Source organism: Hyaena hyaena, unplaced genomic scaffold (genome assembly GCF_003009895.1).
Source record: "Hyaena hyaena isolate Hyena2069 unplaced genomic scaffold, ASM300989v1 scaffold_395, whole genome shotgun sequence".
NCBI classification, from domain to species: Eukaryota; Metazoa; Chordata; class Mammalia; order Carnivora; family Hyaenidae; genus Hyaena; species Hyaena hyaena.
In genome coordinates, this window is record NW_024081029.1 from 122,432 (window position 1) to 138,688 (window position 16,257).

A 16,257-nucleotide genomic window follows, 5' to 3' on the forward strand; every position below is an offset into this window, starting at 1 on the left:
ATTTTTAATTTTTTGAAGAAGTTTCATACTGTTTTCCAGAGTGGCCACAACAGTTTGCATTGCCACCAGCAGTGCAAAAGGGTTCCCCTTTCTCTGCGTCCTTGCCAACATCTGTTGTTGCCTAAGTTGTTAATATTAGCCATTCTGACTGGTGTGAGGTCTTATCTCATTGTGTATTTTCTTCTTATTACTAATCTGGCTTAAATTTCTTTGAATACATATAAACTATAACAGGGGACTACTATTTATTGAAACACTAGCCAAAATTTAATCTATAGTAAACCATTCTAGGGTAATAATTTCAGTGAACTTTTTTCACAAAAATGTCATTAAGCTTACATTACACTGGTATCATTCTAAGCATATAGCAAAGAGAAATTAAAGGCTTTATTAAGGGAATATTTTGGTTCTAATGCGTCCATCTTGAAGACTCCCTTAATATCTTCTTTGCAAGTCCAATGACCCAGAACTTGAATTTAAAAAAAAATAAGCAGTGGGGCACCTGGGTGGTGCAGTCAGTTAAGCATCTGACTCTTGACTGTGCTCAAGTCATAATTGCACAGTTCATGAGTTCAAGCTTTCCATCAGGCTCTGTGCTGGCAGTAGGAGCCTGCTTGGGATTCTCTGTCTCCCCTTCTCTCTGCCCCTCCCTGCTTGTTCTCTATTTCTCTCTCTCAAAACAAATAAATAAACTTAAAAAAATAAACCATGTATGTTTATCGATTTTAAACTTCATTTTATTATCTTGTCTTTGAGAGTATGTAAGAACATTGTGGAAGGTAATTAAAATCATAGAGACAGTATTGATTTTTTATATGTAGACTTAAAAATTCTTTGAATATTCTATTACAAAGCACTAATATTAGTAAGTAAAAGAAATATTATATGCAAAATTTCTTTCACTATATGTTTGGAGGGATTTTTTAAAATTTAAGAGTCAGCTAAAGGAGTTAGAGAAAGAGCATTATTTCTTAAATCTCTGAACGAAACGACAGTGTAGACCCTTTCATTTTCTTTTCATAATCTTTTTCAAATCTCTCATACTGGGCTACAGTGAAGTGATTTTTCCAATCTCCCAAAATACCTGAAAAGAAAGATAAAATGATAAATTTGAGACAGCTATAAAATTTCCTGTTAGATCAGTCTTAGTCTGAATTACCACGCATATATATATACATATATATATATATATGTATGTATATATGTATGTATATATATTTTTTTAAAATTTAAATTCAAGTTCATTAACATGTAGTGTAGTACTGGTTTCAGGAGTAAATTTTAGTGATTTGTCACTTTCATGTAACACTCAGTGCTAGTTCCAACAAGAACCCTCCTTCTGCAATGTCCATCACTCATTTAGATGACCCCCTCACCTCCACTCCAGCCACCATCAGTTTATTTTCTGTATTTAAGTGTCTCTTATGGTTTGCCTCCCTCTCAGTACTTATTTTATTTTTCATTCCCTTCCCTTATGTTCATCTGTTTTGTTTCTTAAATTCCAAATATCAGTGAAATAATATGACATTTGTCTTTCTCTGACTGACTTATTTCACTTATTACACTCTTTTCTACCCTTTGGATAAATACCTGGGTCATAAGGTAGTTCTATTTTTATTTTTGAGGAACCTCCATAGTGCTTTGTGACTGCACCAGCTTACATCCCAGTCAACAGTGTAGGAGTGTTCCCCTTCTCCACATTCTTGTCAATATCTGTTGTTTCTTGGGTTGTTCATTTTTGCCATTCTGACAAATGGCTTTTGATTTGTATTTCTCTGATGGTGAGTGATGTTGAGCATCTTTTCATGTCTCTGTTAGCCATCTGGATGTCTTCTTTGGAAAAGTGTCTATTCATGTCTTCTGCCTATTTTTTCACTGGATTATTTCTTTTTTGGGTGTTGAGTTTGAGAAGTTACTTATGGATTTTGGATATTAATACTTTATGTCATTTGCAGATATGTCATTTGCAAATATCTTCTCACATTCTGTGGGTTGCCTTGTAGTTTTGTTGATCTAGTCCATTGCTGTGTAGAAGTTTTTTATCTTGACGAAGTCCCATCAGTTAATTTTTGCTTTTGTTTCCCATGCCTCTGGTGACCTTAGCTAGAAGTGGCTCTAGCTAAGGTGAAAGAGGTTTCTGCCTGTTTTCTTCTCTAGGATTTTGATGGTTTCCTGTCTCACATATAGGTCTTTCATACATTTTTAATTAAGTTTTGTGTATGGTGTAAGAAAGTGGTCCAGGCTAATTCTTCTTCATGTCACTGTCATGTATTCCAAGAACCATTTGTTGAAGAGAATGTCTTTTTTCCATTGGATATTTCCTGCTTTGATGAAGATTAGTTGGCCATATATTTGTGGGTCCAGTTTTGGGTTCTCTATCTGTTCCATTGATCTATGTTTTTGTGCCAATATCAAACTGTCTTGATGATTACAATTTTGTAATATAGTTTAAAGTTCAGAATTGTGATGTCCCTAGCATTCAGGGTCTTTCCTGGTGCCATACAAATTTTAGAATTGTTTGTTCTAGCTCTGTGAGGAATGTTGTCGTTATTTTCACAAGCATTGCATTGAACGTATAGATTGCTTTGGGTAGTATCAACATTTTAACAATATTTGTTCTTCTGATCCCAGGGCATGGAATGTTTTTCCGTTTCTTTGTGTCCTCTTCAATTTCTTTCATAAGCTATCTATAGTTTTCAGCATATAGAACTTTTACCTCTTTGGTTAGGTTTATTCCTAGGTATCTCATGGGGTTTTTTTTCTTTCTTTCTTTCTTTTTTTTTTTGTGCAATTATAAATGGGATTGATTCCTTGATTTCTCTTTCTGCTGCTTCACTATTTGTCTATAGAAATGCAACAGATTTCCATATGTTAATTTTATGCCTTGAGGCTTTGCTGAATATCTGATAAAAAAACAATGCCTTTTTCATAGAATATCTCATAGGTAACCCATAAGTCATATGCAAGCCCAGTTTTAGAGGAGAAAAAAGGAAAGATAACATGTCAAAATAACTTTGTTAATCTGTCCTAGGATTTCTCAACTTTGACATTTTATTTATTTATATTCTCACTGTTAACATTTGAAGCCAACTTGCTGGGTGGCTGTGGGGACTGGCTTGTGCTTTATAGCATGTTTAGCAGCATCCTTGGCCTGTACACATTTGATGCCTATAGCATACCTTTAGTCATGACTATCAAAAATGTCTTCAGATGTTTCCAGACATTCCCTGGGAGGCATAATCATACCTGGTTGAGATTCAGATATTCCTAGAAAGACTTATCCATGGCACACTTTCTAACATTCTAAAAAATATCTCTGGCATGCATGAAGACACATTATAATTAAAATTTTTCCTCAATACAGATACCTGGGTGGCTCAGTCAGTTAAGTGTCAGATTAATGATCTAGGCTCAGGTCATGATCTCATAGTTCTGTGGGATCGACCCTCATGTTGGGCTTTACACTGGCAGTGTGGAGACTGCTTGGGATTCTTTTTCTTCTTCTCTCTCTGCCCCTCCCCAGCCTGTGCACATGTTCTCTCTCTCCCTCTTAAAATAAATAAATAAACTTTAAAAAATTACCCTTAATAGTCCCTAGATAAGCTCTCACCAAAATACCTTTTTCTCCAAAACTGTCTTAATTTTTATTAATAATTATTAACTCTCTGCTGTAAGATTTTTACACTCCTCTCCATTGACATGCATTGTGTGATTCCTCTTTGCCTCATTAACTTTGGGCTTGAATTTTTGATATGTCTTGGCTAATGGAATTTGGTATGTGTAATATAATCCACATTTAAACAGAAACTTTAAAGGCATTGAAAGCTTCTGACAGCATCTTGCTCTTCCTCTCTACCAGGATATTGGACATATCCCACAAATGGATAGCTTTTTCAGTATGTGTTTCAGAAAGAGAAAACTTAAGAGGCTGAGACCATGAGAACCAAACAAAATGATCAGAATCAAAAAGAGTAAGTAAAACTGTATTAGCCACTGGAGGCCAAGATTTACCAACATTAAGTAAAATGTAAAACTTGTGGTTTTAGGGGCACCTGAGTGGCTCAGTTGATTTTGACTCAGGTCATGATCTCATGGTTGGTGAGTTTGAGCACCACATCAGGTTGTGTGCTGACAGCATGGAGCCTGCTTGGGATTTTCAGTCTCTCTCTGCCCCTCACCACTCCTCTCTCTGTCTGTCTGTCTCTCTTTCTCTCTCTCTCTCTCTCTCTCTCTCAAAATAAATAAACATTAAAAAGAGCTTTTGGTTTTAAGTCACTGAGATTTTTGGAGTTAATTGTTTTACAACAAAGCTGATACATACACAACTAATAGAATCTTTTTCTCTCTCTCTGTCTCTCTCTCTCTCTCTCACACACACACACACACATTCACATACACAATTCAATTCAACACATATTTATTAAGGGCTTATATCTTGCAAGATGTTAGCTATACCTTGAAATCAATGCTGAGGATACAATAATTTACCGTATCATTGCAACAACCTCAAGGAGTTGACACTTTTACTCATTAATCTGATATATCTAACATCATTTAAGCTGGTTACCGACTGCAGCAAAATTTTTAAGACATATGAAGAATATCTAGACAGTTCAGACAAATGAAAGACATTCTTCTGATATAACGATGGATGCCAAGTCTTGTCTTTATCAATGCATAGGCTCTTGAGTAAACATTTCTCATTAGAAGGTCTGTCTTACATGTTAGGGTTATAGGAATTATAGAGTTTATTTGCAACATTTTCTCCTAAGGTTTTGTTGTTGTTGTTCCTAATTTTATTCTTGTCAGCGTACTTAATCTCTTTCCATTTCCTACAGTATTGCACTTAGCTTCCCCCCTACCTATTAGTAAACTAGTATATGTAATTAGCAAACTAGTATATGATTTCTTACCTTTTCTCATGAAGGGAGATATGGAATGATCCATACGAGCACTTGACATAGTGGTATAATTTGTACATGGATTCTGTTTCATCACATCAAAAGAGCTATGGTAGAGGATTTTATCCACAGTTTCTTATGGCATATCTTTTTCTAGAAACTTTAACAACTTCTGAATTCCATGCTTTGGATCCTAGAAAATTATAAAGTAAAAGAATTATTTCAGGTAGACTTAGTCATGAAATGGGCAATGCATTTAATAAGGTTCTACATATGTCAATGTGACAGAGGAAATGATTTTATATTTTTATGTGCATGCTTTATTTTTCTTTGCAAAGTACATGTCCTATTCTTGGTTATGCCAGGCAACCATCTGCTAAAAGGAAGATTAAATTCTGTTTCAAAATATGCAAACAAATTGGGTTAATATTCAAACTTTTACATTCAAAAATAAAATTAACCTGTAGAATAACAAATGGTAATAAAGCAAGCTACTATTATCATAAGGTATAATTTTCAAAATCTTGGATCTCCTTTTTTACAGCATATCTAACATCAAGAAATGACTATCTATCAAACATTTAGAGAAGCATTAATTAATACCTCAAATTCTTCCAAAAGAGTAGAAAAGAGGTAACACTTCCAAACCAGTTTTATAAGGCAAGCATTACCCAAATGACAAAAAACAGATAAGAACAGCACAGGAAAATAATGTACTAACATCTCTGATGAATATCAGTGCCAAAGTCCTGGACAATATACTAGCAACCAAAATTCAAAAGCACATTGAAAGATTTGAATATCATGACCAAGTGGGATTTATTCCAGGGATACAAAAATAGTTTAACATCAGCAAGTCAATCAATGTGATACATCACATTAACAAAATGAAAGATAAAAATCATATGATCGTTTCAAAAGATATGCTGGTAGATGCTATAAAAAGAACAATAGCAAAAGAGACTTTTTTCCAGTTTATTTATGTATTTTGAAAGAGAGGAAAAGACAAAGAGAGAGAGAGAGAGAGAGAGAGAGAGCAAGCATGCAAGGCAGAAAGAGAGGGAGAGACAGAATCCCACATGCTCTCATGTCAGCACAGAGCCTGACACAGGGCTCAATTCCACGAACCATGAGATCATGACCTAGCTGAAATCAAGAGTCAGATGCTTAACCAACTGAACCATCCAGAAGCCCCGCAAAAAAGACTAACAGATAAGCCAAGGTGAATTATTTGACATTATGGACATGAAAGACTCTGTGGAGAGTTAACATTTAAATTAAGATATGAAGGATGAAAAAAAAGTTAACTTGAAAATAGTGAGGGCAAATATTTCAAGCAAGCTCACTTAGTCAGAAAAAGAAAGGTGATACCTGAAGAAATTGGAGAGATAGGGACTATATAATACTGAACTTGAAATTATTTTAATAATTTTGTATTTCATGTAGCGACAGAAACCACTGAGAGATTTAAAGAAGGGCATACTCTGAGTTTTCAAGAGGATTATTTTCTCTGAGTGGACAATAGAAGCATGAGGTGCTTGAAATAATTCAAGATAGTTGCTAGAACTAGAGCAGGAAGCAGTAGTGGTGGAAAAATAGGGGATTGAGTAAAAGACCAATTTTCAAGGTGGAGTTAATAGGATAGTGGATCAGTCATATTTAGAGATCAAGAAGGAAGGAAAATGTGATATATAAAAAAGATGAATCTTAGTTTTCCTTAAAACGAAAAAGAGGAATTGTATTGTAATTGCCTCTTACCTCTTTCATGTCTTCATAGAATAGGTAAAGAATACGATAATCATTCCTCTTCTCCCACCAGCCTTTCACATGATCATACCAAGAACCAAAAGCCACTAAATTGAAAGGTACAATGTTTGGAAAGTTAAAACCATTTGCATGAAGAACTGTTACATATTATCCAAGTAATCATTATCAATATAAAAGCACTTACCAGTTCAAGAAACTGGGGTGATAGGATAATTACCTCTGTCCTTACTAAATTTACACTTACTTGAAAGGAGTGGCACAAAAGTTCATAGAAGAAGAAGAGAGGGAGAGAAAATGATCGGGGTGGAGAGGTTAAGAAAGGACTCTGGAGGAAGAAAAATTTATTGGATCTAAGAAGAAGAATTGGGTTTTGATAATGGTAAGAATTAGGAGACATTTTATGGATAGAGAATAATCCAAGCAGCAGCAGGAGTAAAAAATTGCAAGATACCATTGAGATGTACTTGCCTTGAAAAGAGAGTTTTTAATAGAAGGGTGTTTATGTGAGAACTCTATGTAGAGCTACAACCATTGGCATAAATGTGTTTCCCTGAAACAGAGAATTTACAGGTAGAGAAACAGAGCCTTAAGGATAAAATCTTCACTCAAGAATTTTCAGTCTGTGTAATAAAAATCAGGGAATGGTAGGGAAAAAAGAGCCCAAGAAATATGTATGAAATTGAAGCAATACAATTGGCTGCACAGGGATGAAAACCCTTAATCGTCACTAAGCTCTAATGAAACAACTAGACTAATAACTGAAAAATCTGTTATATAGTCCCCAAAAGTTCGTAAAGTGAAGATACAGACTATGTATTCTGCTTGTTCTATAGTCTTCCTAATACATTAGTGGAGTGCTGGGTACATATGGGTTTATAATAAACACAGATTTATATCTGAACTTTCTGTCTTCTTGCAAAAGGACTTTTCACTGTAGAACTCCTTGAGTAAAGTAAGAGTTGAACCCACCCTTCCCAGTCATGAATTTATCCAGGAACTCTTCCCAGGTGCCAGGCTCTGGGTGTATTTTTGCCATCTGGTAGAAATAATAGTAAGACACAGCCACATCTTTAGCATTTCGTGCCATGTAGACCATCTGTGGGGAGATACAGCAAATCATATTTTCATTTATATTATTTAAAAGTAAAATTTTGCTTATCTTGCAACAATGCTTATTTTCTCATATCAATTTCCTGATCTTAGCATTTATATATGCTACATATATACTTGAAATATTCACAACTATGTATTATTTTAACACAAAGATTTGGGCTTTCACACTCTGTTTCTCCTTAGCTTTTGAAAAGAACATCTCTTAAAACACAGGAAACCAAATATAATAAGAATTATAGTAAATATTAAGTTAACAAAAATGAGTTAATATTGTTTTAAAATTTAAAATATTATTCTATATCACTTATTAAAACATATAAAAAGAAACATAGAAAATATAAAACTTATAGAAAGATAAAGTAAAAATTTTAAAGCTGAAAAAAATGTCCTATTTTTAATTGAAAATAAATTTTTATTTGGGTACTTTTAATCAATAATGATTAAACATTCTTCATTTTGTTCATGAACATGGCTACATAACAATCATTGCTGTTTACAGTGACTTGGTATGAGATTAAAATTTATTTTATGTATAGAGCCCTAAAGATATTTTGAGCATATTCTCCAATAGAAATCACAGTTATGTCTCAGTGTTAACTAAGTTTTCAGGGAAGTCCACTGAAATCCACTGGCCTACTTTTCCTCTGAAGTATGTCTAATAATACTAAGGTCCCAGCCACCCTTGCAGTAAACATATCTCTAAGGGAAAATTCATTCAGGAAGAAATCTCAGTCTCTATAATTAGAGTCAGCTTCCTTCTTTTCTTCCAATTGATGGGAAAAAGAAATGGGAAGTTTTATATTCCCAAGTCACTGATAGTTGTTTTCATATACTGGGACAAAAAGGAAGTGGGAAAAAGAGGTTTTTCAAAAGACTGAGTGTAGAGTTCTAAGAGTTGAGACTGTTGCTATGTCATTTCTTGAGATAAACATTTCCAATAACTTCCTATTTCAATAGCAGGAGTCTGTGAACGAACCAGCTGTTTTCTTCTATCATCGTGTAAGTTCTTTAGTGAGGACTGGTTCATTTCCCTCAGTGTAGATAGAAGGCCATCCTGAAGATATCCCTCAATTCTCTTAATGGCAAGGCCATGTGTTTCTGGGAACATCTAAAGATTTTCACCTTCGGAATTAAGATGATAAACTATATCCTTACTTCCTTCTCATTTTTTGGTTTTAATTAGAGTTTGAATAAAAAAGAAAGTCATACATAAATGCACGTACAGACTTATTTGTATAACAAGGTTGAAAATATGTATAATCAATTTCCAAAGGGAAAACAACAGCAGCTTTGCTCAGCCTCTGTACATGTAGTTTTCCCTGTGTAAAATGTCCTTGTACATCCAAAAAAACTCTCACTCTTTCTTCAGGATACTGATCAGGGCTTTTGTCATTTATGAGACATCTTTGTACCATAGAAACCTTTTGATCTCGTGTATTAGTACTTATCTTACTGATATGTAACTATTTTTCATATGTATTTGTCTTTTTCTCCACTCCTTGACATATTTTACAGGACCATATGCTATACAGTGCAGAGGTCAGTGACTTACTATCATTGCATAATATGGGCATAATAAAGTGGCAAGCAGGCAAAGATCAATAGTATTCATAAAAATGAATAAAGTAGCATGCTCTTAGATGGCAGAGAATGTCTTATTTGTGTTTGCATTTATAATGACAATTACAATATTGGTACATACACAGTAGCACTTCTATAAATGTTTACTGATTATACACTTATTGAAGAATTTTGCTTACAGGTAGCTGAATCAGAACTACAAGGAGAAGTTAAAAATTAATATATTTCAACATCCTTCTCTCTATAATTGATAGAAAAATATGAAAAAATGAGAAATGTGACATCAGTACAGATTCTATATATATTAAAAGAATGTTAAAGGCATATCATGAGCAACTTTATTACAAAAATGTGACAGATTATTTTTTAAATTTTCTTGAAGTTTATTTATTTATTTTGAGAGATAAAGAGAGCCAGATGGGGAGGGGCAGTGAGAGGGAGAGAGAGAATCCCAAGCAGGGTCTGCACTGTCAGTGCAGAGCCCAGCACAAGGTTTGAACCTGTGAACTGTGAGATCATGATCTGAGCCAAAACCAAGAGTCAGACACTTAACCAACTGAGTCATCCAGGTGCCCCCCAAAATTTAACAGTTTAAATGAGATGGACCAATTCCTTACAATGCATAAACTACCAAAGATCATGCAAGGAAAAGTGTATAACCTGAATAATACTATTTCTATGAAATATATTGAATTTGCAGTTAAAAATCCTTCCAGAAGAAGAAAATTCCAGGCCTAGATTGCTTCAATGGTGAATTGTACAAAATATTAAGAATGAAATAGTACCAATTTCAACCAAACACTCCCAGTAAGTTGGAAAAGAGTAAATACCTTCCAATTCATCTTATTACTCCCTATAATACCAAAGGAATTATTCCCTAATGATAAACACATTATAATGAAAAATAAACTAGAGTTCAATATCTCCTAAAGATACAAATTATTTTTAAAATTAGCAAATTGGACTCAGTAATATGACAGCACCAGATTAATACATATCTTAAACAAATACAATCAATAATTAAATATAAAGTATCCAAGGTTGTTTTAATATTTAAAATCAATTGATGTAATTAATTAATCATAGTAACAGACTAAAATAATGGAAAAGTATATGATTGGTCTTTTTTTTAATGTTTATTTTTGAGAGAGAGATAGAGACACAGTGCTAGCAGGGGAGGGGCAGAGAAAGAGGGAGAATCTGAAGTAAGAATCTGAAGTAAGCTCCAGGCTCTGAGCTGTCAGCAAAGAGCCCGACATGGGGCTCAAACTCACAAAGTGTGAGATCATGACCTGAGCTGAAGTCAGAGGCTTAACTTACTGAGTCACTCAGGCGCGCCCCCCCCCCCATGATTGGTCTTAATAGGTACAGAATAAATCATTAGATAAAATCCAGCATGCATTCCTGTTAAAAACTCAGCAAAATAAGAACAGAACAAAACTTCCTCAGCCAGGTAAAGGTCATGTACAAAATAACATACAGGTGACATCATCATACTTACAAATGAATTTTCTCTAAGATCAAAAGCAAGAGAAGGTCATCTGCTCTCATCACGCCTATTCACTATTGTATTAGAAATTCTATCCAGTTTAATAAGGCATCATCATCATCATCATCATCATCATAAGTAAAAAGCTTCAGATTGGTAAAAAAGAAGTAAGAATATGTTTTTTTATTTACTAACAGCATGAGCATCTGTATAGAATAATGAATGGGATATATAAAATATCTATTATATCTATTAAGTGAATTTAGCAAGGTTTCAGAATAAAAGATTTATGCTCATATACCAGGAACAAACATTCAGAAAATAATGTTGGTTTATGCATGTGTGTTGAGGAAGATAGAGAGAAAGAGGAAGAGAGAGAGAGAATTACTATTATATGAGGAAATTTTAAAAAGAACATCTCTACTTATAGATATTAAATAGATATTTAGATCTAAATGTGATAACTGAAACAATAAAGCCAATAGAAGTAAACAGAAGAGAGACTATCTTCATAACTTTAGGGAAGGTATTTTCTTAAAAGAAAACGCACACACCAAAAATAAAAAATAAAGAAAAAAACTGACAAACTTCAAAATTAAGAACTTCTTTAAGACATTATCAAGAAAAGGAAAAAAGTAGAGTCAATTGGGATATAAAAATATTCAATTATCTTATCAAAGGACTTGTATCCAGAATATATGGAGAATTTCTACCTTAGTAATAAAAAAAAAAAAAAAGAAAGAAACACCTATAGGAGGAAAAAGGCCAAGGAACTTACACAGATACCTCAGAGAAGAAGATATTTAAGCTATGTAAAGGTGTTTCACCTAATTAGTCATTAGGGAAATATGAAAATCACAATGAGATGACACCATACATCTATAAGTATGGCTAAAAGTAAGTGTATTTAGCTGTATTTTGTGTTGATGAAGATGTAGAGTAACTTGAACTCTCACACTACTGGTCAAAGTGTAGATTGGTCCATATGATTCAAAAAGATGTTTGAAATTATCTAATAAAGTTGGGTAAATGTATACACTAGATCCAGCAATTCCATCCAAAGATACAACACCAAAGAGAAATGTATACACATATGTGTAATAAAAACTTGTGTAAGAATGTGAATTGAGGGGCACCTAGGTGGCATAGTAGGTTAAGCATTGGACTTTGGCTCAGGTCATGATCTCGGGTGCAATCCCGTTTGAGCTCTGAGTTGAGCTCTCTGCTAACAGCTCAGAGCCTGGAGCCTGCTTTGGATTCTGTCTCTCTCTCTGCCCCTCCCCTGTTTGCACTCTGTCTCAGTCTCTCCCCAAAATAAGTAAACATTAAAAAAAAAAAAAAAAGAATGTACTTTGAACGGGGGCTTGGGTGGCTCAGTCTGTTAAGCGACTGAATCTTGATTTTGGCTCAGGTCCCGATCTCCCGGGTTTGAGCCCTGAGTCAGGCTCTCTGCTGATAGCGTGGAGTCTGCTTGGGATTTTCTCTCCCTCTCCCTCTCTCTCTCTCTCTCTCTCTCTCTCTCTGTACCTCCCCTACTTGCTCACTCTCTAAACAAACAAACAAACAAACACAAAAAAGAATGTGCATTGAAGTACTATTTAATTACTGATAACTAGCAACCGCCAATAGTACTGTGGGTAAGTAGGTGTGGAAATACTCACATAGATATAATAATAGAATATCTTATATCAGTGGCTCTCAATTCACCTGGAAGTTTTATTAAAACTCAGATTTCTAGACCTCATCCCCATAGTCTTTGATTCAGTAGGTATGAATTGGGCCTGAGATTTGCTTCTCTAACATGTTCCTTTTGTTCAAGGTACCACATTTTGTGATATATGATACAGCAGGCTACATTAAAGAAAACAAAACAAAAACAAAAACAAGATAACAAACATGATAAGAATTGAACTCACAACTATGTTGTTAAATGAAATAAGTTAACATTCAAGATTACATACTTTCCTATTACAGACAAAACAAGCAAATAATTTATGGTAAAAACATTTAGGATAGTGGTTATCTTTGAATACAGGTGTTGTTACCCAGAGAGTGAAGAAATAGAGCTTTTGGGGTGTTAGTAATGTTTTCTTGATTTGGGTGCTGGTTTCATGGGCATACTCAGTTTGTAAAAATTCATGAAGCTGTATGTCTAGGATTTATGTAATTCTCTAAATGTTATACTTGAATTAAAATGATTATTTAAATAAGGAAGCCTAACTGAATTCATATCCATATATATGTATATATAATTATAAATCCATATTTGTAAATTATAATTAATTGAATTTATGAAGAGGCAGTTCTAAGGTTATTTAAATATTAAATAATTACTTGAGTATTTAAATATTAGATATTTGTTAGAGTACTTAAATTTGTTAGAGTACTTAAATATTAAATATTTAAAGGTAGATAGTGAAGGAAGGGATTTAGACAGAAAAACATGCATTTTAGAGAACAGAAAACCTGAATGATTCTCAGTGCTTGGGCACTAAGTCTATGTCTATATATCTATGACACTGGTGTTCACTGGTGTTTTTTCAATATTTGGGATATGGGGATCACATTGTTATTTTTTGCAATTATTTGTCCAATGGTTGCAATCTCCCATCATAGATTCTGTATGATTGATGAAAGAAATTTCAACACAAATAAAGATTTGTTTTCTTTAAAATTTGCTACCTTGCAGTTATTCTTCCAAAACGAAAGAGGGAGAAGTTGAACAGGTAGGTGTGTTTTCACTAATCGAGGAGACTGCATTTTTTTCAAATACTCCACACCTACAAGCACAAAAGTTAAACATGTTATAAGCGTGGAATCATAAAGGTTAATGAGAATGTAATCTAAGGCTTTGTAAACACTAACCCCACTATACAGCTTGAAATGATTATATGGCTATATGGCTTCATATACTTATAAAATCTACAGTCAGCTCCAAACTGATAAATTCTGTTTACTTATTCTGTTTTATTTTGCATGTATTACAGGCAATAGCTGTCTGTAGTATCCTCAGATACAATACCTCAATAAGGCAGAAATAGCAACAGGTCCATGTCAAGGCATCCAAATTTTCCTTCATTTATCTTTCTCTTTTTCTTGTTTACAATATGGGGAAATTGAACTAGAGGATTTCAAAATTCCTTTCCAGCTTTCTTATCTTCAAATTATAAGATCAAGTTAAGCCAAGAGGCTCATAACTAATACAATTTTAATAATTCATTACCATCCATTGTTCTGTTCCTTGAGTCTGCAAATATCAGCTAACAAGCAGTAGACACAATTTTATATTGGATCAAACCCTGAATTTTTCTATATAATTATCCTACAATATTTAAATGTTGAAGACTTCCTCTTGTGCTATTAAGAAAAAAAATATTCTCATCAAAATCTCCTCTAACACAGATATTATCTTCGGGTGCAAGAAGAGTATAATATGGTTATCAGTATAGCTACTTTCTTACTCTTCCATTGTAGACACTTATGAGTTAACTGTCCAAGTTCTGTCTATATCGAGTCCATCATGAATCCTTCAGACACCACAAAATGATAGGGGGATTTATTGCTATGGGGAAAAGGAACATTAAGGGAAAATACCATTCTCCACTCCAGGAATTATCATTTCCATGAACGGCACTCGTTTGTATATTGTGTCCTGCTTACATTTCTCCACATCCCCTTTATTATAGATCAAATCCAATATTTCACTGATCCAGGTTGTTCCTAAGGGGGAAAAAATGGAACAACTTTAAACTTTTCTGTCAAAAAGAGTATAAGAAGGTCAATATAGGTAAACAGAAAGGTGCTTTTCATTTCCATTCCCTTTCTCTCTTCTCTCTTTTATAGGAGACATCATCATCTACCTTGAACATATACATATGTATTGTGTATGTGTGTGTGTGATGTGTGAGAGAGAGAGAGAGAGAGAGAGTCAATTTGGCCAAAATAATCATAAAGTAATTCATGAAAAGGAAGTAAAACATGGAGAATATAAGAGACAGGAGGTAAGTTATGTAGCCCACCCTCCTGAGTGGAATGGAGAGGGAAGTAGCCAATTTCAATTTGTACATTTCTTATTAATATCAAAAGATATTATTAGGCTTTGGGACTAAAGCATACTTGAGGTAAAAATGTTCAGCATTTGGTGGAGGTGTGAAGAGAGGACACAAAGAGAACTTTGTGAAGTGTGCCTGTGGGGACTAGTGTGCTACTCACAAACAGAGGACAATACATCCTCACTGAGCAGAGCAGATCAAATCACTCAGATCTTTATCACTACAAATGCTCTCCCACTTATCGTGGTTTGTCTTATGATTCTTTTTTGACTTAATGATGGTGTGAAACTCATAGGCATTCAGTAGAAATGGAAATTTAAATTTAAAATGTTGATCTCCCGGGCCAGTGATCAGTAATACAATGCTCTCTCACAATGCTGGGCAGTGCAGCTTCAACTCCAGTCCTCCAGGCAATAACGAGGGTCAACAATGGATTTACTTACAACCCATCTGTACCTATACAACCATTCCATTTTTCACTTCCAGTACAGTATTCAATAGACTACATGAGACATTTAGCATTTTAGTATAAAATAGGTCTTGTGTTGGATGATTTTGCCCAATTACAGGCTAATGTAAATGTTCTGAGCACATTTAAGATAGGCTAGGTTAGGCTAACCCGATGTTTGGTGGTTGAGGAGGGCACTTACTGGGATGAACACTGGGTGTTGTATATAAGCAATGAATCACAGGAATCTACCCCCTAAACCAAGAGCACACTGTACACTGTACATATGTATGTCAGCCAATTGCTTGACAATAAATTATATTAAAAATAATAAATACATTTTCAACTTATGATGAGTTTATAGGGAGGTAATATCATCATACGTCTGTATATAAAGATATTTAATTGTCTAAAGTGTTCAATGATCAGTTGAAGATGTGCTAAAAAAGTAAATATGGAGTGCCTGGGTGACTCAGTCAGTTAAGCTTTGGACTCTTGATTTTGGCTCAGGTCATGATCTGACAGGTACTGAGTTCAAGCCCTGTGTCAGGCTCTTCGTTGACAGCGTGGAGCCTGCTTGATATAGAAAATAAGAGCAGTCTTTTGTTCCACCGGACTGTCAATTCCTCAAGCTTCTGCTGTGTGTAGATTAGTCGGCTTCAGGAGTGACTCAAGCAGGGCTGCAGTCTCCCAGAGCCTCTAGCGTTGCAGATTGCTTCTTCCATATGGTCAGCTTACATGGCACTGATGGGTCAGCTCCCAGTTTCAAAATGCTGGCTTCACCCTCATGTAATGAATTCAGGGACCCACTTCAGCCACCGTGACTGCAGTAGGGGTGGACAAGATGACAGTGAACAGGCCCCTCCAGAGGGATTATAGGGGTTGGACATTCTACTCTTTTATCCG

At 34.6% G+C, this 16,257-nt stretch overlaps 1 protein-coding gene across 1 annotated transcript in view; it reads right to left on the bottom strand.

Moving 5' to 3' along the window:
* Positions 1-971: 971 nt before the first annotated feature.
* LOC120244963 (sulfotransferase 1 family member D1-like) overlaps positions 972-16,257 on the bottom strand; it is a 38,085-nt gene continuing 22,799 nt past the window's right edge. Inside the window, 6 exon segments of the mRNA XM_039251783.1 lie at positions 972-1,084; positions 4,914-5,094; positions 6,660-6,754; positions 7,638-7,764; positions 13,534-13,631; positions 14,446-14,571. Coding sequence (XP_039107714.1) covers positions 972-1,084; positions 4,914-5,094; positions 6,660-6,754; positions 7,638-7,764; positions 13,534-13,631; positions 14,446-14,571 — 740 coding nt within the window.